At 65.6% G+C, this 18,965-nt stretch overlaps 3 protein-coding genes across 22 annotated transcripts; 2 read left to right on the top strand and 1 right to left on the bottom strand.

Annotated features, from left to right (window-relative positions):
• Positions 1 to 1,457: 1,457 nt before the first annotated feature.
• On the bottom strand, positions 1,458 to 7,036 carry FBXO2 (F-box protein 2). Of its 2 annotated transcripts, none has more exons than XM_089299305.1 (6): positions 6,862 to 7,036; positions 2,891 to 3,274; positions 2,509 to 2,638; positions 2,329 to 2,424; positions 1,911 to 2,049; positions 1,458 to 1,812 (listed from the first exon to the last, which is right to left on the bottom strand). In XM_089299305.1, the coding sequence occupies exons 1-6, from the start codon at positions 7,019 to 7,021 to the stop codon at positions 1,678 to 1,680; spliced, it is 1,044 nt and encodes a 347-aa protein (XP_089155431.1). In that variant the 5' UTR covers positions 7,022 to 7,036; the 3' UTR covers positions 1,458 to 1,677. The 2 variants fall into 2 exon arrangements, with proteins under 2 accessions (XP_089155431.1, XP_051690328.2); XM_051834368.3 differs by lacking the exon at positions 6,862 to 7,036 and adding an exon at positions 6,481 to 6,617.
• On the top strand, positions 6,571 to 13,075 carry LOC127487752 (F-box only protein 44). Of its 5 annotated transcripts, none has more exons than XM_089299313.1 (7): positions 6,571 to 6,705; positions 7,636 to 7,866; positions 7,963 to 8,255; positions 9,506 to 9,632; positions 9,759 to 9,854; positions 9,949 to 10,084; positions 12,122 to 13,075. In XM_089299313.1, exons 3-7 carry the CDS (start codon positions 7,991 to 7,993, stop codon positions 12,263 to 12,265), a joined length of 768 nt encoding a protein of 255 aa, XP_089155439.1. In that variant the 5' UTR covers positions 6,571 to 6,705; positions 7,636 to 7,866; positions 7,963 to 7,990; the 3' UTR covers positions 12,266 to 13,075. The 5 variants fall into 5 exon arrangements, with proteins under 5 accessions (XP_089155439.1, XP_069935382.2, XP_069935384.2 ...); XM_070079281.2 differs by lacking the exon at positions 6,571 to 6,705 and adding an exon at positions 7,036 to 7,170 and having other exon boundaries at positions 9,506 to 9,603; XM_070079283.2 differs by lacking the exon at positions 6,571 to 6,705 and adding an exon at positions 7,036 to 7,170.
• Positions 13,076 to 13,501: 426 nt separating this feature from the next.
• Positions 13,502 to 18,964, top strand: LOC100351389 (F-box only protein 6). 15 transcript variants are annotated; one of them, XM_070079271.2, is made up of 7 exons: positions 13,502 to 13,705; positions 14,825 to 15,063; positions 15,164 to 15,558; positions 16,999 to 17,125; positions 17,484 to 17,579; positions 18,327 to 18,462; positions 18,598 to 18,964. In XM_070079271.2, the coding sequence occupies exons 3-7, from the start codon at positions 15,294 to 15,296 to the stop codon at positions 18,865 to 18,867; spliced, it is 894 nt and encodes a 297-aa protein (XP_069935372.2). In that variant the 5' UTR covers positions 13,502 to 13,705; positions 14,825 to 15,063; positions 15,164 to 15,293; the 3' UTR covers positions 18,868 to 18,964. The 15 variants fall into 15 exon arrangements, with proteins under 15 accessions (XP_069935372.2, XP_069935371.2, XP_069935374.2 ...); XM_070079270.2 differs by having other exon boundaries at positions 13,524 to 13,705; positions 14,783 to 15,063; XM_070079273.2 differs by having other exon boundaries at positions 13,533 to 13,705; positions 14,825 to 15,070.
• Position 18,965: the final 1 nt, after the last annotated feature.

Below are 18,965 nucleotides of genomic sequence, written 5' to 3'. Positions count from 1 at the left end.
GGGAGAGCAGCCAGGGCTGGAGGGGCCCCCAGGCCTCCTCGCCTTTCTCGAAGCTCGGCCCCCACAGTCTGCCCTCTCCCGCCTCGCTCCACACTCGCTCCTAGCTACCTGGTGTTCCTGGCTTTGGTCACTGACCACGCACATGGAAACTCCTACCTGTATCTCCAGCCAGAGCCCCAGAACCCCCGTAGGCCTCTGTACCAAATGTCCCCTGGGCACCCCAAGCTTAGGGGTGCTCCCCACCACCTGTAGCCCCTCCCACACCCACCCTGACATCTGCTCCCGCAGTGCCCAGCCCCGTCCTGGCCCCGCATCCACTTCCTGCCTCTGCCCACCTCAGCGCCCCACAGCCACCCCTGCCCGCTCGCCCCCTGTGACTCCTCGGATGCGGGGTCCACAGGGGTGCACCGCGGCCTTCACTGCTCAACAAGCCGGGCCCCCGGGGCACGCACTGCCTCCCTCGTCTGGCTGGCAGCTCAGGAGGGTGTAACTGCGCCTTCCCCTCTGGGGCCCCTGGGACAGCGGCTCTGCCTCCTCCTCTAGGCCGGGAGCTCCCGAAGGTGGAGGTTTTGGCTCCCCTGTCAGACAGGATGCCCCAGAGCAGGGCCTGGGCCTCCACCATTAGACTGGAGCCCCTGGACAGTTGGTTTACCTCTGCCCGCAGTCTCCTGTCCCCGGTCTGGCCAGGCTACCGATCCTCCCGGGACAGGGCTTCCTCGCCTGCGGGACCCGCCCTGGGATTAGGGAGTGAATGAATGAAGCCAGGAAGGAGGGAGGGTGCCTCAGCTTGCACCTGCTGAGGTGCTGCCAGGTGCCTGCCAGGCCTGGGGGGAACCAAGCCAGAGGGCGGACCTCCAGGACCTCCGCCCGCCCCCTGGGAGGGGCCCTGGCGGTGGGGGCAGGGAGCACCCACTCGCCTCCCCTCCTCCAGCCCGAGCGGGGCACCACCTCCGGGCAGGGCTTGGACACCGACCAAGGGGAGCAGATGCTCGGATGTGCCCCATGCAAAACCAGGTGTGGGTGTGGGGGGGTGGACAGTAGGAAGTGTCATGAACCCGAGAGGGAGCCCCTGACCCCAGCAAGGACCCCACGCCCACCCAGCCCTGGGCATCACAGTCCTGTCTTCAGAAAGGACAGGGGGTGGGCAGCCAGGCCTGGGAGAGGGGCCTGGGGCAGCCCCGCCCCCACACCCTGTTCTGGCCTCTGGGCGGCTTGGGTGTTCTGCAGGCGCCAGACCCAGCTGGCTCCTCCTTGGCCTCACAATCCAGTCTTTGTCCCGCACTGCCGGCCAGGCCCGGCTGGCTCCACACTGGCCCCGCGGCCCCTGGAAACCGGAGCAGCTGGAGCCTCCCCAAGTATTTTTCCAACCCCGGGCGCGCGCGCGGGGGTGGGGGTGCTCAGGAGACTGCGAAGGCTATGGGGGGGGGCGTTCATTCATCCGTCCACTCACTCGGTCCTTCCTGGGACAAACCGTATTTATTGGGCGCCCACTGGGCGGCAGGCTCCGTGCTAGCGAAGGGATTCAGCAGCCCGCCCAGGCCCAGCCCTCACCCGCCTCCCGCCGTGGAGGCGGCCACCTGCAGACCCCCGGGCTGGGCGTGGGCGAGGAGGAGGGGGTGCGGGGGCGGGGCGAGGAGGGCAGGGATGCTACTAAGTCAGGGGAGGCAGGGGGGTCCCTCAGGGCTCCACCCACACGCCGCTGTTGGTCACTCGGGCCCCGAACCAGCCCTTCCAGTAGACAGAGTCCTGGCCCCCGTGCTCGAAGCGGACGAAGCGCACGCCGGGCCCGTAGTCGGTGAAGGTGTGCGAGATCTGCGGGCGGGGCGGAAGGAGAAGCGCTCAGGGCGCCCCGCCACGCGCCCCCGCTGCCGGAGCCCGGGCCCGCCCAGCGCCGCCCACTCGGGGCTCACCTCGATCCAGCCCGCGTCGTCGCTGTCTGGGGCCACCGCCACCTGCCCGCTGTTGAACTCGGCCAGCACGTCCTCGTGCTCGGACAGCAGCGTCACCGTGAGCTCGTACAGGCAGCCCGCGTCCCTGCGGCCCGAGTACCTGCCCCAGCGGGAGCCAGCTCAGCCCTGCGGGGCTTGCTACCGGCGCCCCATTTCCCAGACGTGGAGACCGAGGCCAGCGAGGCTGACCCAATGTCCGCGGGCAAGGACTAAGCCCCGGGGTTGGCCAGACCCAAGGTCGAAGGAGGATCCAACCCAGAGACACGTTTTATTTGGAGTGCCGACGGATTTAAACGTTTAGAACATGCATAAATGCACACGCACACACACACATGTATGCACGCACACGCACACACGCGAACACACACACGCCTCTCACCAGTCCTTCACCACGATGGCAGGCTGGGTCGTGTCCAGCAGCTCCTCCCAGTAGCCCTCCGCCTGCAGGTCAACGACCTGCGCTTTGCGACACCACCTGGGAGAGCCGGAATCAGCACGCGGCGGACGCCCCCAGCCCCACGCGCACGCGCGCGCGCACGCCCGCTCCCCTGGTCCTTACTCGAAGGAGGAGGCGAAGTACTTCCGGACGCTCTCATCGTGCGTGAATTCCGCCCCGCTGTCCCCGGGCAGGTCCTCCACCCTCCAGCCGTCCCCACCGTGCTCCACGTCGCACCAGCCCTCCAAGTCCTCTGCGGGGAACAGACGGCCCCGCGTCGGCCCCCGCAGCCCCGCCACTGTGGCCGGGGGTGTTGGAACGGCGGGCACTTCCCGGCCGGCCCTGGCTCCCTGAGGGTGGGAGCCCATGGGCAGAGCCCCCACCCTCACCCCCGCCCCGGGAAGCAGGTGCCCGGGGAGGGGTTGCTCCGCAGTGAGCGCTGCGCCCGGCGCCCGGCGCCCGCCTCCCCCCGGGTGTGGGGGCCCACGCAGCGCCGGCCGCTCACCCTCGCCGCACGGGTTGCGCAGCAGGTTGCGCCGACGCTTGCTCAAGAAGTAGAACTGCTGCCAGTGGTCGCGCTCGTCGCCGGCGCCGTCCCCGGCCACCAGCCCCTCCTGCTGACACTTGAGCAGCCACAGCGGGGCGCCGTCCACCAGCTCCCGCCAGCGCTGGCACACCAGGCGGCAGGCCTGCACCAGCTCGGCGGCCGGCAGCGCAGCCAGCACCCGCAGCAGCAGCGGCTCGGGCAGCTCGGCCAGGTACGCCACCGCCTCCGCGTCCTCCTGCTCCTCCTCCTCCTCCTCGGGCCGCTCCTCGTCGGCTCCCGCCTCGGCGCCCGCCTCCTCCGGCTGCTCCTCTGGGCTTGCCTCTTCTGGCTGGCCCATGCTCTCTGCGGGGAGGGGGAGGGGGAGGCTGTGACTCCCGCACTGTCCCCTGTCTGAGGCCACAACCGCAAGAGACCGGGAGTTGAAGAGCGTAGCAGAGACTGTCTCCCTGCAGGGCCCGTCCGTCCCCTACCTGAGCAGGTGCCATCAACAATGACAGCAGTGTGTAGGGCTGCCCCAAGCCTTCGGCAGGAAGCCTCCTATCCCCGGAGTATTCCGCGCAGACCCCTGCTCCCCTCACCTTGGGCACTGAACACAGCCATCGGGCCATCCTACAGCACTGGAACTCCTGCCTCCTGGTTTTCGCCCTGGGATGGGACAGTTTGACAAAAGCCCTTCTCTGGACCAGACTGTGCCTGGTGACTGGCACCTGGCCGCCCACTGGGGCACCTTCAGGAGCCCACGCTCACTGGGCACCGGGCAAATGTCACGCCTTGCTCTAAGCATTTCAACTTTCTTTCCTCCTTAAATCCTCCCGCTGTGTCTTCCAGGTTGCTTCTATAGCTGTCCCCATTTCAGTGATGAGACTGAGGCATGGAGCGGGGAAACAGCCCAGGGTCACCGGCCAGTAGGTGTTGGGAGCCTGGATTTGAACCCAGTCTGGCCCCAGAGACACCGTCAACCAGCACAGGCTCAGCAAAGCACGTTGCTGATTTGGAGACAGATGAAAAGGCTGGGGCTTGTAGAAAAAGCGACCTGGAGGGGCCGGCGCTGTGGCGCAGTGGGTAAGGCTGCCACCTGCAGTGCCGGCATCCCATATGGGCGCCAGTTTGAGTCCTGGCTGCTCCACTTCCCATCCAGCTCTCTGCTGTGGCCTGGGAAAGCAGCAGTAGAAGATGGCCCAAGTCCTTGGGCCCCTGCACCTGTGTGGGAGACCTGGAGGAAGCTCCTGGCTCCTGGCTTCGGATCGGCACAGCTCCAGCCATCGCAGCCATTTGGGGAGTGAACCAGCGGATGGAAGACTCTCTCTCTCTCTCCCCCTCTCTCTGCCTCTCCTTCTCTCTCTGTGTATCTCTAACTTTCAAATAAAATAAATGAATCTTTAAAAAAGAAAAAAAGTGACCTGGAGACCACGCTGCTAGTATTCAGGGCTGGGGACAGGATCCGAGGCCCCAGAGAAGGGAGAACAGGATCCAGAGACCCAGCTGTGCCCAGCCAGCCGCTGCTGCGTGAGCCGTGTTTGTACTAACAGGGAGATGCACCGGACGCGGAAGAAAGCAGTTTCTCCCCCTCCCGTTGTCCCACCTCTGGCCCACAGCGGCCCCATCTACAAGACAGGGTCATCACTGCCCGGCCCTTCACCCAGGGCTCAGGTTCGGACTCCGTGCAGAAGGGCAGGGGCCCCTGGACGGATGTCGCCGCGCAGGCTGGACACCTCCTGGGTCCCCTCCGGCCTGGCCTGGCCATGGAGACCTGAAGTAAGCAGACAGCAGGAGTCTGGCATCCTGGAAGAGGTGAGCCAGTGAGGACATGGGGCCGCTGAGTGACGGGAGGCCACAGCTCTCAGACCCAGGATGGGGCGCTCCCGGGGGCTGGGTGCTGCTGGGAAAAGACCAGGCCCCGGGGCAGGGGACCGGTGGCAGGGCCTGGACTCGAGGCTGGCTGTTGCAGGAGGGCACCTGCTGGCCCTTAACCAGGGCTGCACCCCCCCACACATGCCCCCCACACAGGGAGAGCCCAGCACACACGCAAGTCCTTGCCAGCTTCCCGGAACACAATGCTATCCGCTATCCTGCCTTCGCACCAGTTGTTTTTTTTTGTTTTTGTTTTTGTTTTTGTTTTTTTGACAGGCAGAGTGGACAGTGAGAGAGAGAGACAGAGAGAAAGGTCTTCCTTTGCCGTTGGTTCACCCTCCAATGGCCGCTGCGGCTGGCACGCTGTGGCCGGCGCACCGCGCCGATCCGATGGCAGGAGCCAGGAGCCAGGTGCTTTTCCTGGTCTCCCATGGGGTGCAGGGCCCAAGCACTTGGGCCATCCTCCACTGCACTCCCTGGCCACAGCAGAGGGCTGGCCTGGAAGAGGGGCAACCGGGACAGAATCCGGCGCCCCGACCGGGACTAGAACCCGGTGTGCCGGCGCCGCTAGGCGGAGGATTAGCCTAGTGAGCCGCGGCGCCGGCTACGCACCAGTTTTTGACCACAGGTTTACGATGTGGGGGGAGACGGGGTCTACCCTGCCCTTTTGGCTAAGATAAGCTGGGGCCCAGAGACTCCAGGTCCAGGGGAGGCAGAGAGGATGGCGCCTGCCCATCCTGCCACCCACAGCTCCCTGGGGAGCTGGGCCCAGCGTCCTCACCTCTCACTCCCCCCTGGCCCTGCCCTGGCCCTCGCAGACACCTGATGCTCAGTGGAAAGGCGCACCTCGCCCAGTCCCCTCTCCTGGCCCCGGGGCCTGGCGCTCCAGGTCCGGATCCAATTACGGCCCCCACCCCCTCTCTCTTGCACACAACTCCCCACATTGTCACCACTGGAAAGTTATCTGGCCCTGGAAGCTGCCTCCAAGGCCACCTGGCCTGGGCCCTGGGGACAAGCAGGAGCCACAGCTGGGACCCTGCAAGGGCTATGGCGAGAGTGCCACGGCCTGGGAAGGGGGCGGGGGCTTGGCTACCGGAGTGGTTTTCAGTCTGTCTCACCCCGAGCCCCAGCCTCTGGGCCTGGTGAGCAACCTACAGGCAGGCCTCTCTCCTGTCCTGAGTCAGCAGGCAACCAGCTCCGGGGCCCAGCAGGGGGTGGAGGGATGGGAAGGGGGTCTTTGGTGCCAGAGAAGATGACTGGGCAGTCCCAGAGGGCCCTGAGCACCGGCCACCCGCCCAGAGCTGCCTCCGAATCTGCCCTCAGTGCTGGCCTGCTGCCCACTGGGCATCCTCCCGCCCCCAGGTGAAAGGTAGCCCCCTCCCCCGAGGAGGGCTGGGATGGGTGCATCGGGGCCTCAGGCAGCTCACACCCGGAGCTGGAAGGGCACACTGGCAGCCCCCAGCCCCAGCCCCAAAGACCCTCCGAGGCTGCAGGGCGGGGGTGGGGGAGCTCCTCTCTCTGCCTGCGGCCCCTCAACGCCTCGCGCCAGACCAAGAGGCCGGAGCTCCCTTCAGACCGAGTCCGGGGCGATGCTTGCGGGAAAGTTTGCGGCACCGCGGGGACCCTCGCTTTCCGAGGAGCCCCTCGCCTGCCCATTGCCCCTGCCGGGCCGGAGCGAGGGGGCCCCAGGCGGCTACCTGGGTCACCGTCTCCGTCCATCGCTGCGGAGGGCGGTCGCGAGTCCCGCGGCGGCGAGTCGGACGCTGCGCGAGTCCGGGGAGCTCCCAGCGGCCGCGCCTCTTAAAGGCCCCTGCCCCGCCCCGCCCCGCCTCTGGCCCCGCGCCCCGCCGCCCCGCAGTCCCCGCGGTCGCACCGAGGCCTGGGGTTACGGAGTCCTCCGCGGACCCGGGAGGCCGAGAAAGGTTAGGAGTCGGTGTGTTGTTTAATGGGGGGAGGGGAGATTTGGGGCGCTGGGAGAAGAGGCGAGGGGGGCAGGGAGAGTCTGGGTCATGCGGAGGGTGCGGGGCGCGGGCCTCCAGCGGAGTTTGCAGGGGTAGGAGGCTCCTTCCGGTACCCACCCCAGGTAATTTTCCTACGCCGCGGTGGGGGTGCGTCCAGGCTCTGCCAGGCGCGGAGCACGGCGGGGGCGGGGTTGGCGGTGGAGAAGGGGCGGGGCCTCGCGGCGGGGCGGAGCTGGCGGCGGAGTGAGGCTGGAGGCAGGGGCGGAGCTGGCGGCATGGGCGGGGCTCGCGGCGGGGGCGGGGTTGGCGGCGGAGAGTGGCAGGCGGTGGGGGCGGGTCCGGGCCCGCATCCACCGCTCCGAGGCCCAGGCGGTCAGTCTGTTCCGCCGCTGCCCAGCGAGATTGCGCAGCGGCCGCTGAGCGCAGGTGACCTGGCCGGAGGTGGCGCGGGGCGCGCCGGGGCGGGGTCGCGGCCCTGCGGGGGCCTGGCGGGGCAAGGAGGGAGGTTTGGCGCAGAGCAAGCCAGGGCCGCGGGGCTGGTAGCGGCTGCGCTGAGCGGGCTTCGCCAGGTGGCGCGGACGGGGACCAGGGGGTTGGGGTCGCCCTCGACGCGCGGGGGTCGGAGCCCCGACCGTGAGGGGCATTTTAAAGTCACAGGGGGGGAATGGGAGGCCGCAGGCGCCCGGAGGTGAGGAGACAGAAAGGGCCAGCCTCCCCCGTCCCCCACCCTCTGGCCAGGCCTAGCGACGCGGAAACCTGTGCTTTGTGGCCTCTGAACCTTTGGAGTCCGTGGAGGACAGTGATCGTTATCCCCCCACCGGCCCCCTCTCCGAGCTTTTTGAGGATGGGGGAGACGATGATGAAACCTGTGGTGTTATCCCCCTTCTAAAGGCGGCTGGCCCTGGAATCCGGGAGGACCCAGCCTCCTTGCCCGGCTGCCCGTCGGTGGGACCGTGGACAGCTCCTTTGGCTCCCTGGGCCTCCTTAGCGGCCATGGGGAGGAGCAGTGTGAACACCAGGTTCAGCTTGCACTGAGCACCGTGGAGCCTGGCTCCCTGGAGCACCCCCTGGCCCCTGCATGGAAGGAGTGGTCCTGGCCCCGCTCACAGAGGCTTGAGCAAGGTGACTCCTGGTGCAGTCAGTGGCAGCGTGGGGATGGGGGCTCCACCCCCACCTGGTCCTGGGGAGAGGCCCGGTCTGAAGCCAGCTTTTCGACAGCCCCGGGGGGCCGCCCTGACGCCCGGCCATGGCGGCGGTCAGCATCAACGTGCTGCCCGAGCACATCCTGCTGGAGCTGTTCGCGCACGTGCCCGCCCGCCAGCTCCTGCTGCACTGCCGCCCGGTCTGCAGCCTCTGGCGCGACCTCATCGACCTGGCGACCCTCTGGAAGCGCAAGTGCCTGCGCGAGGGCTTCGTCACCGAGGCCTGGGACCAGCCCGTGGCCGACTGGAAGGTCTTCTACTTCCTGCGCAGCCTCCACAGGAACCTGCTGCACAACCCGTGCGCCGAAGGTGGGGTGTGGGGTGGGGGGGCTCTAGCAGGCGCTGGTACCGTGACACCAGCTCGCCTCGCCAGCGCTTCCCAGCAGCCCCGGGCTTTGTGGGTGCTCTAACTCCTTTCATGCTGTAAAAGAAAGGCAAAGCGACAGAGATCATCCATCCGCTGGTCCATTCCCCTGTGGCTGCAACAGCCAGTTCTGGGCTGAGCTGGGGCCAGGAGCCCAGGACCCGCAAACTCGCACTTGGGAGACAGGGGCCCGAGGACCTGAGCCATCTTCTGTTTTCCCAGGAGCGTTAGCAGGGAGCTGGCTCGGAAGCAGAGCAGCCGGGGCTTGAATCGGCCCTCTGATACGGGACGCCCCAAGCAGGGGCGTGACTCAGGGGCCAGCACATCAGCCCCTCCCAGTAATATTTAGAAGCGGGTTCAGCTCCTGCACACATTGTTTAGCTGGGCAGACAGAAGCCACGGGTGGTGTTTCTTAGATCTCCCCAGTGGACTCTCCTAGGAAAGAGGCAGTTGGCCAGCTGGGACTCATGGTGCCCCAGACACAAGACTGAGAACACAGAGCCACGCTTTGTTAGCCTCGTTCCCAGACCCCTGGGACCGCCCCAGAGGTGGACGGGGGGTTTGGTTGTGGTAGAATGAGGGACCCGGTCACCTGGAGCCCCTCTTCCCTTGGTGCTTTGCCAGCTGTCCGATGGACACTCAGATGGGAAGGGAGTGTTGTTCTCCGTGACCTGGCCAAGCTCCGGAGCACGGTGATGTCTGGAACTTTCTGTCTCACTTGACTCCACCCCCCCCCAGGGGTTCTGGTCCAGTGTTTGGCAAACCACAGTCCACAAGGCAAATCTACCCAGGGAGACAAGACTGTTCTTTACATTTTAAAGCATTATTTAAAAAAAAATAACAAAACCACGATACAAACAGTGCACAGCCCATCAAGCCCAAAATATTTTAGCCTAGAGAGTTTCCCAGCCACCGCTCCTGACAACAGCTTACAGGAAGCCACAGCCAGGAGCGGTGGGGCTGGGAGCAGTCTACAGAGGGGTCTGGGGTCCCAGCGCCCTGAGTCCCAGGGTTCCCGTGGAAATCACTCGCCTGTGCCAGGGACGGGGACACCCGCTGTGAGGTGGGCACCGTTGACGTGCGGCATGCACCCCTCCAGCTGTGAGACCAGGGCTGGGAACGGGAAGGAAGGGGCGTCTGGGAGAAGGTAGCCACAGGGGGCTTCTCTCCAGTGTGAACTCTGCCTTCCCGCCAGAGGGGTTTGAGTTCTGGAGCCTGGACGTGAATGGGGGTGACGAGTGGAAGGTGGAGGACCTGTCCAAACACCAGAGGAAGGAGTTCCCCAATGACCAGGTCAAGAAATACTTCGTGACTTCTTATTAGTAAGATCCGGGGGCCTGGGGGGCGGGGGCCGAGTCACTTCACCCTGGGGTCGCCTGCCCCAGGGATGGGCTGTCCTGGCCCTCCAGGACCAGTGGTAAGCCCCAGCCCCTCCCCCCCGCTCCCAGCACCTGTCTCAAGTCCCAGGTGGTGGACCTCAAGGCCGAAGGGTATTGGGAGGAGCTGATGGACACCACACGGCCGGACATCGAGGTCAAGGACTGGTGAGTGCCTGGGGCGGGGGCCTGCTCCTCAGGCACCCTCCCCCCACCTGCCCCCCAAATCCAAGGCCCTAATGGCCCCTCCCTCTTCCTGTAGGTTCGCAGCCAGACCAGACTGTGGGTCCAAGTACCAGCTGTGCGTTCAGCTCCTGTCGTCCGCACACGCCCCTCTGGGGACCTTCCAGCCGGATCCCGTGACAATCCAGCAGAAGAGCGATGCCAAGTGGAGGGAGGTGTGTGGGCCTGGGGCTGGGGGCTGGGGGAGGCGGACCACCCAAGGCTGAGGCTGCAGGCAGGCAGGCCTGGGCTCAGAGCCAAGCCTTGGCCTCCACTGCTCTGCACTTGCCTTATCTGTAAAATGGGCACAATAGTGCTTCTGTCTCAGCGCTCTAAAGAGGTCAATGAAATGATACTGGAAAAGCCAGGTCCAGAAACTGCCCACCAGGTCAACTGTCAGTTACTAACCTCATTTATTACTTACTGTTGCCTGGATTTCACTCAATGTTTTCTTTTTCTTTTTAAAGATTTATTTGTTTATTTATGTGAAAGAGTTACAGAGAGAGAGAGAGAGGTCTTCCATCCAGTGGTTCACTCCCCAATTGGCCACCAAGGCGCCAGCCCCTTTTTTCCTTAAGATGTATTTATTTGAGAGGTAGAGTTACAGACAGAGAGATGGAGAGCAGAAAGGTCTTCCATACGCTGGTCCACTCCCCAAATGGTCACAGTGGCCAGAGCTGGGAGGATCTGAAGCCAGGAGCGAGGAGCTTCTTCCAGGTCTCCCACGCGGGTACAGGAACCCAAGAACGTGGGCCAACTGCCACTGCTTTTCCAGGCCATAGCAGAGAGCTGGATTGGAAGTGTCTTGAACTGGTCTTGAACCAGTGTCCATGTGGGATGCCGCACTGTAGGCAGCAGCTTTACCTGCTATTCCACAGTGTGGCCCCCAAATGTTTTCTGAAAAGGCCAGATAGAGGGCTGGTGCTGTGACGCTGTACGCAACGCCATGGCCTGCAACCCCAGCATCCCAAATAGGCACTGGTTTGAGTCCCGGCTGCTCCACTTGTTATCCAACTCCCTGCTAATGCACCTGGGAAAACAGTGGGAGACGGCCCACGTGTTTGGATCCCTGCACCAAACACCAGACTCCAAGTGTTTGGCTCCTGGCTTCAGTCTGGCCTAGCCCTGGCCGGTGCAGCCATCTGGGAAGTGAACCTGAAGATAGAAGATATCTCTCTGTGTGTGTCTGTGTGTCTCCCTCTCTCTAACTCTGCCTTTCAAATAAAGAAATAAATTTTTTAAACAAAAAGCCACATTCAAATATTTTAGGCTTTGCAGGCCAAACTCTGTCACAAGCAGCTCTCCAGCTCTGCTGTGGCACAAAAGCATTTATTTATTTATTTATTTATTTATTTATTTATTTATTTATTTTTGACAGGCAGAGTGGACAGTGAGAGAGAGAGAGAGAGAGAAAGGTCTTCCTTTGCCGTTGGTTCACCCTCCAATGGCTGCTGCGGCCGGCGCACCGCGCTGATCCGATGGCAGGAGCCAGGAGCCAGGTGCTTCTCCTGGTCTCCCATGGAGTGCAGGGCCCAACCACCTGGGCCATCCTCCACTGCACTCCCTGACCACAGCAGAGAGCTGGCCTGGAAGAGGGGCAGCTGGGACAGAATCCGGCGCCCCAATCGGGACTAGCACCCGGTGTGCTGGCGCCGCTAGGCGGAGGATTAGCCTAGTGAGCCGCGGCGCCGGCCACAAAAGCATTTTGAGACAATGGGTGAACAAATGGATGTGGCTGTGTTCCAATAAAACTTTACACGGCTCTGGACAGTATGTAGACAAATGGCTGTGTGCCAGTAAACTTTATCCACAAAAACAAGCAGAGGGCCCCTGATGGAGACCAGCGATGTGCACCGGAACTCCCCGCGGTGCCGTATGTGGCCTCTGCACTGTCCAGTACCGGTGCCAGCAGCCCAGGTGCCCACTGGGCGCCCCGTGAGTGCCAGGCCCCAGCACTGCAGGTGTGGGACCTCCTCCGGGAGCACGCAGAACCTTTCATTCGATAACCCGGTGGTGCGCACGGGGGCTGGATCTTGCTCCCTTTTACATGAGACAGGAGTGCAGAGTCGGGGAGCAGTCTGGCCAGACTCAGAGCTAGGACGGGCCCAGCCTAAAGAACTCAGCCCCTCCCGGCTCTCCTGTCCCCGAAGGCAGGTTCACCCTCGGGGTCAGCCCCCTGACCTCTCCCCTCCCTCCGCCCGCCCCACCCCCAGGTCTCCCACACGTTCTCCAACTACCCGCCCGGCGTCCGCTACATCTGGTTTCAGCACGGTGGTGTGGACACTCACTACTGGGCCGGCTGGTACGGCCCGAGGGTCACCAACAGCAGCATCACCATCGGGCCCCCGCTGCCCTGACCACCCGCGCGCCCCCATCCACCGACCCCTGACTGGTAAATTGCTGGGCTCAGGGCGGGGAGGCGGAAGCCAGCCGCCCTGCCCCCTCCGTGTGTGCCCCCAGTTGCCTTCAACTCCACGAGCTGTGGAGCCAGCACTCCCCCAAGGCCCCACTGGGATGGAGCAGGGGCCCACGTGGGTCCCTCAAGGAGATGGGGCGAGCAGTTCAGGGGGTGCAGGGCGTTCTCCCAGGCTCCCCTGCGAGTGGGTCTCCGAGCCTGGTGCCAACCTAGAGAGCTGTGTGTCTACCGGCCCCGCCAGAGAGTGGGGACTGGCAAGAGGTGTGGCAAGCCTGTGGCAAGCGTGCACGTGCTGGGTGGCGACCCTGGGGTCTGCCGGCCCCTCCCCCTGCCCTGTGCTGCCACCCCTCCGCTCTCTGCCCCTGCCTGCTGCTCAGAGAGGGGATTTGGCACAGAGGGCCAGGTCGGGCTGGGCTGGGGGGTCCTCCCTCTCAGCCAAGCCCCGGAAGCCACGTGGCTCTCAGGGCCGAAGTTCCCATAGACCCAGGGATCCTGCACAGGGTGACCCCGGCAGGTGGGGGACAGGATCGGGCCCCGACTTGGGCAGCCTGGATGAGAGTGCGCCCTGGAGGGGTGGGGAGGGGGGTTCTCAGGGACCACCGAGTACCACCCACCCCCAAGTACCCCCTCCCCATGCCCTTGGAACTGCTGCTCACAGGATCCCACCCCACCCCCCACCCCCACCTGTGCTTCAAGGACAGTGTTCCGACCTCCCCCTCTGCATGAAGCCAAATAAAAGGAGTTCCCAGGCCGACCTGTGCCGGGTGTCTTGTGGGTGGAAAGATGGAGCCCGCAGGCGCAGGCGGCCTGCCTGGAGGAGGTGCCCGGGGTGGCTTCTGTCCAGGGGACACAGGAGCCGGAGCCTACATCCCACCGGGCAGCCCCCTCACCCGCGACTGCCGCCTGCCACGGGCAGGAGGGGGAGGGGATCCTGTGGCTACTCCTGTGGCTACTCCTGGCGGGCTCGGGTGCCCCTCGGGACGTGAGCAGTGCTTTACCGGCACTGGAGGAAGTCGGAGCATTTAGGTGGTGCCTGGCGCAGGAGGTGCTCAGTGCTCGTCCAATTTAATCCGCTTAAGAGTGCCCAAGCTGAGAGCCTCAGGCAGGGTAGGGCCACCCCCGCCCCCAGGCTCTGTGGCCGCCCCAGGACCCAGCCCCCTTGCGCAGTGCACAGCCTGCGCGACCCTTGAGAGCTGTCTGAAGTAGGTGCTTGAGAGAGAGGCGTGACCCTTTGAGTCAGCGGAGGCCTGGGCGCTCGCCCCGCGGGGCAGGCCCGCGGCTCCGGGCGGAGAGTTGGCCCCACCTCTCTCGGCGGGGAGGAAGCGGTGCGAGGCGGGGCTGCTCGGCTTCCCCGGCAGAGCGGAGGAAGCCCGGGGAGGAGGTGAGCTCCAGCGGCCGCGCCGCCCGCCGCCGGGACGGGGAGTGGGGCCTGGGGAGACAGGCTCCCGGCGGCCGGCCCGACCCGACGCGGGCAGCTGGCGGCGCGTGACGCGGGCGGCGCGGGGCGGGGCGGGGCGGGGCGGACGCGCCGCGCAGGCCGCAGGCTCCGGCCGGCCAGAGCTCCGGTCCGCAGGGCGCCCAGCGAGGGTGGACGGGGGCAGCGCGCGAGGGAGGGTCCGGGGTTCCGGGGCCAGGGGCACGGACCCAGGCCCGGGGTTCCGGGGCCGCCTGGGGGGTCCCGCGCCCCCGTCGGGCCCTGACTCCGACTCGAGGCCTGGTCGCGGAGCCGCCGGGCCAGAGGAGTCACGAGACTTCCCGGCGCTGGGCCTGGCCCCAGCCTCAGGCGCCGCTTCCGAGAAATGGGCCCAGTAGGAAGGCGGGGGCGGGGCAGGGGGTCCGGGCCAGGGGCGCGCGGCCCGCACGGGACGCCGGCCCGTGGGGAGCCGGAACTGTGAGGCAGCCCCTTGAGGCTGGCCTGGGCTTTTCCCCAAGGTGCCCAGGGATGGCCTCGGCGCCGCCCCGCCCCCACACCGAGCCGCCCCACCCGCCCCCGTGGTGAGGAACCCCAGAAAGTGAAAGAGAAAGCCAGGGAAGCTCCTGCGTGTTAGACGCCGGTGATTGGAGCCCAGTGCTTGGGGGTCTCTACAATGCTTACAGAAGTCGCCCGTTTTTTAGAATCTGAAAGGCAGAGCATGGGTGGGGTGGGGGTCTTCGACCTGTTGGTTCACTCCTCCAATGAGGAGCAGCCTGGACTTCCATGCAGGCCTCCCACGCTTTGCAGGGGCCCACGCACTTGGGCCACCTTCCACTGCCTTCCCAGGCCACAGCAGAGAGCTGGATCTGAGTGGAGCAGCCGAGTCCCGAACCAGCGCCCATGTGGGATGGCGGCGGCGCTGCAGGTGGAGGCTTAGCCTTCTACGCCACCCCCACCCAGGTTCATATTACCTTTAGGACAGGTTTACAGTCCAAAACAGCTAGGAGACCTGGGCACGCCGGGTTTTTCTGTTTCCCATCACAGCACTTTCCACAAACACCCAATTGTCCTGCTCCCCTCCCCCAGCTGGGCGCCCACCCTTATCTTCTGGGCTGGAGACCTCCAGTCTCCTGGGATCTGATTCCTGCCTGAGCTGCACCTGGAGGCCAGGGCGTGGCATCTGCGAGTTTCCCAGAAGCTGCAGGGGGGAAGGCGGCCCACCCTCGCGGAACCAGCCCCACCCCTGGAACGGAGACTGTTCTAACATCGAAGTCACGGCATTAAAACGGCACAGCAAGCCCCAGACGGAATCTCGGGCTTGAAGAGTAAGGAGTAAGGCGTCGTGGGCGGGGTTTACTTCCCCTAAAGGCGTGAATTTGGGGAACCGGTTCCCCAGCGTGACGGGCAACTCCTCCGTGTGTCCAGGGCTTCCTGTGTCGTTTTCACGAAGAGGAGACAGGACAGGGCAGGTGCCCGGGGATCGGAGGGTCCCCTGCCTGGCCGGGGCTCCTGACTGCGGTCCCCCGAAGGCCAGCGCGGCCCCGCCCGCCCGGCCATGGCGGCGGTCAGCATCAACGCGCTGCCCGAGCACATCCTGCTGGAGCTGTTCGCGCACGTGCCCGCCCGCCAGCTCCTGCTGCACTGCCGCCCGGTCTGCAGCCTCTGGCGCGACCTCATCGACCTGGCGACCCTCTGGAAGCGCAAGTGCCTGCGCGAGGGCTTCGTCACCGAGGCCTGGGACCAGCCCGTGGCCGACTGGAAGATCTTCTACTTCCTGCGCAGCCTCCACAGGAACCTGCTGGACAACCCGTGCGCCGAAGGTGGGCTGGGGGCTTGGGGGAGGGGAGAGCTGCCTCTGCATTGCCAGTGGCCGGGGGAGTGCTCCCGGGCTCCGTGTGCCTCGGGTCTGCCCGGGCCTGCCCCGACCCCGTGTGTGAAGACCAGGGCCGTCACCCTCACTGGGCGCCCCTGGCCTGCAGTGACCTTACTCCTTCCCTCTGCTACAAACATCAAGTTCCAGGATCTGGAGGATCTAGCCCCCCCCCCACGGGCTGTGACGCCGTCACACGGCACATCTCACACATGCTCGTGGAGTGGACACTGCAGACCCACCTGACCCGCGTTCAGCCCAAGCTCCTGAACTCCCCTGAGCCTCCCCGGGGTCAGGCCCGCCCCTCAGGTCTTCACTGCCCACCCAGGACGGCCTGTGCCCATTGCACAGATGACAGAAGTGAGGATCTGGGGGTGGCCGCGGTCATGTGCTCTCTGCCAGGGTGTTCTCCCTTCGCATGTCACGTTTATTGCGATCCAGGGCCACAGCAGGGGTGAACGGGCCCCGTTCTGTCTAGAACCCCTTTCCTATGCCCGTTCTGTCCTCACTGCGGTCCCAGAAGGTGGCCAATTCGTGTGGGCTCCAGCTTACAGATGGGGCACTCTAGACCCAGAGACCCCGGACTGCCTCCGACCCGAGGCCCCTTAGACAATGGCCGGACACTCGATCTCCCTGCCTGCCCCAGATCCCGTGAGAAGCCGCGGCCAACGCGGCCAAGCTTCCAGCTCAGCTCACGCAGCCCCACAGAGCCGGCCTGCCCCTCCCCTCCCCTCCCCTCCCCTCCCCTCCCTCGCCTTGCCTCGCCTCGCAGGGAGCCGTGGCCCCAGCACTGGCCAGCCCAGCCCTGCTGGGCTCTCCCCCTGGGGACTCTGGCCAGTCTACCGGGGGACCCCCAGGCACCCAGGAAACAGGTGTGGGCTCCTGATGGGAGAACCAAGCAGTTACTTTGGAAGAGGCCGGGTGATGGATGGTTCAGGGCCTTGGAGAGAAGCAGCATTGCTGCCGGAGGTCCTGCCATCCACAGCCTGGAGGACACCACCCCCTGCCCCGGGCACCTGGCGTCTGACCCGACTCCCTGGACCCCGAGGTGCTGGCTGTGGCCCTGCCGGGGCCTCCCTCCAGGGAGGCGGCTGCCTCTGGCAGGGTTAGACGCGCCATCACGGGCGTTTTGAGGACTGAAACTTGGGTTTTCCCAGAGCCCCACAGCAACCGGGAAGTTAGGAAAGGGCTGGCAGAGGGTCCCTGGTGGTGGCCTGTGTCCCGGCCAAGTCACTCAGGCAGGGAGGGCGGGAGCAGGCGCTGCCCGGGAGTGGGCTGGAGGGGAGCCCCGAGCGAGGCACCCCTGAGAAGGAACAAGCTGGTTGACCCCTTGGCGTGCACAGCCTGGCCCGAGCGGCTTTAAACTCCCACCTGGCTCCGTCTTCCCTAGACGGGCTGAGGGCCTGGCAGATCGACTCCAATGGAGGAGACGAGTGGCAGGTGGAAAGCTGCCCTGGAGCGCACGGGACCAACTTCCCCGACCCCTCAGTCAAGAAGTACTTTGTTACTTCCTACAGGTGAGACTCCACCCCTCTGGGCAGCCAGGGAGGGGTTCCTGCCCCACCCACTTCTGGGCGGCTTCTCGGTGGCTGGGTGACATGCAAGGCATTGAGATCAAGGAGGCCCGGGGCCCATGCTGGGTGTCGACACGTGTCCCTACCTTGGACAGGAAGTGCACAGTGCACCCTCCTCAGTGCCCTGAGACAGGGCCTCTGGAGTGGTACCAGGTGCTGCCCAGGCACAAGTGGGTCAGCACCAGCCACGCTGGGCCTGCAGCGTTTAGGGGACACTCCCGGGCTCCGGGAGCTGCCGGGCCTGGCGAGGAGGGGCCGTGCAGTCCCAGCTCGGAACACAAGCCTTGCCCTCTGACCCCAGCATGTGCCTCAAGTCCCAGCTGGTGGACCTCAAGGCCCACGGCTACTGGGAGGAGCTGCTGGACAAGGTGCGGCCCGACATCGAAGTCAGGGACTGGTGAGTGGGGCCCGGGCTGCCTGTCCCCTCCCCTCCTGGCCTCCTGCTGGCTGGGGGAGAGAACCCACAAGTGCCCACTGCGTGCCCCCCCTTGCTATCCCAGCAGCACCCCTCGGCCTCCCCAGCCCTGTGTGATGTGGCCCACAGGCTGCACGGGAGGCCCTGGAACCAGAGGACACCAGCCCCAGGGAGGGGCTGGGGGGAACTGCGCGGCCTTCTCACCTGGGTGCCTCCCTGGCCCCGTCCCCTCTCCACCCCACAGCTCCCCCAGTTCTGTACAAGGCCCTGGCTTGCCCATGGCAGAGGCAGGATCCGGTTCTAGCCAGGCCCCAGCACCACCAGGCTGAGGGCAGAGGGGTGAGGCCTGAGGGGTACGCAGCACTGGGCCAGCCACCACCACACAGAACAGTCCCCTGCCGCCCCAACCTTCCACTAAACCCCCCAGCGCAGTGCACCTTGTCCAGGGGACGCAGCCTGCACAGAGCGGGCCTCTGTCTCTGTAGATAGCCTTTGCCTTTTGAGATCATGTCTTCCGTGGAACACCCCACAGTTGCTGCTTTTCTCAGCTGGGGTAACTGAGGCCCAGCAGGGAGACACTGCTGAAGCCAGCTGGGCCTCCCGGACCAAGCAGAAGGGAGCAAGCTCAGGGCAGTGAAGCTCTGAGCCCGGGTGTGGGCCTTCCCCCTGCGCCATGCCCGGCACAGGCCCTGGCGGCCTGGCGCGCAGCTCTAAGCCGGCCCTCCCCAGGTTTGCCGCCAGGGCAGACTCCGGCTGCTCCTACCACCTCCGGGTCCAGCTGACCTCTGCCGACTACATCGTCTTGGCCTCCTTCGAGCCCCCGCCAGTGACCATCCATCAGTGGAATGATGCCGCGTGGACAGAGGTGAGACCTCGGCTGCTTGCTGCGGCCCACCTGCCTCTCCCGGCCCGGAACGCCTGCTGCTCTTGGGTCCGAGCCCCTGCCTCCCGCCTGAGCAGTGGCTCCCAGGTGACCTGGCCTCCCCCGGCCCACACCCAGGTCTCCCACACCTTCTCGGACTACCCCCCCGGCGTCCGCCACGTCTTCTTCCAACATGGAGGCAAGGACACGCAGTTCTGGGCGGGCTGGTACGGGCCCCGCGTCACCAACAGCAGCGTCATCGTCAGCTGCAAGACCAGGAACCCGGTGCCCTCCACGGCTCAGCCTGAGACGCTGCCCACCCCGGGCCCTGATGACTGCCAGTGCCCATCTGACAGCCAGAGGTCCCCTGCAGACAGGAGCTCGGCCTGTGGTGGGCAGGGCCAGTGAGGTCCCCGTTCTAGCCTCGAGCAAGCCCAGCAGCTGGGGCAGCTTCCTGTCACGTAGCTGCCACACTCCACCCTAATAAACGTTTCCAGTGACACCAG

This window comes from Oryctolagus cuniculus, chromosome 7 (assembly GCF_051225735.1).
Source record: "Oryctolagus cuniculus isolate XC-2025 breed Fujian yellow rabbit chromosome 7, ASM5122573v1, whole genome shotgun sequence".
Taxonomy (NCBI): domain Eukaryota; kingdom Metazoa; phylum Chordata; class Mammalia; order Lagomorpha; family Leporidae; genus Oryctolagus; species Oryctolagus cuniculus.
This window is presented reverse-complemented; position numbering and strand designations above follow the sequence as displayed.

Coding starts and splice junctions, on each gene's coding strand:
- FBXO2 (XM_089299305.1), bottom strand. CDS start 7,021: ATGCCGCCAGCTCCGCCCCTGCCTCCAGCCTCACTCCGCCGCCAGCTC. Junction 3,275..6,861: donor GCGTAGGAAAATTACCTGGG/GTGGGTACCGGA, acceptor CCCTCCCCGCAG/AGAGCATGGGCCAGCCAGAA. Junction 2,050..2,328: donor GCCATCGTGGTGAAGGACTG/GTGAGAGGCGTG, acceptor CCGCTGGGGCAG/GTACTCGGGCCGCAGGGACG.
- LOC100351389 (XM_070079271.2), top strand. CDS start 15,294: ATGGCGGCGGTCAGCATCAACGCGCTGCCCGAGCACATCCTGCTGGAG. Junction 17,126..17,483: donor TACTTTGTTACTTCCTACAG/GTGAGACTCCAC, acceptor CTCTGACCCCAG/CATGTGCCTCAAGTCCCAGC. Junction 18,463..18,597: donor ATGATGCCGCGTGGACAGAG/GTGAGACCTCGG, acceptor GCCCACACCCAG/GTCTCCCACACCTTCTCGGA.
- LOC127487752 (XM_070079281.2), top strand. CDS start 7,991: ATGGCGGCGGTCAGCATCAACGTGCTGCCCGAGCACATCCTGCTGGAG. Junction 9,604..9,758: donor AGGAGTTCCCCAATGACCAG/GTCAAGAAATAC, acceptor CCCCGCTCCCAG/CACCTGTCTCAAGTCCCAGG. Junction 10,085..12,121: donor GCGATGCCAAGTGGAGGGAG/GTGTGTGGGCCT, acceptor CCCCACCCCCAG/GTCTCCCACACGTTCTCCAA.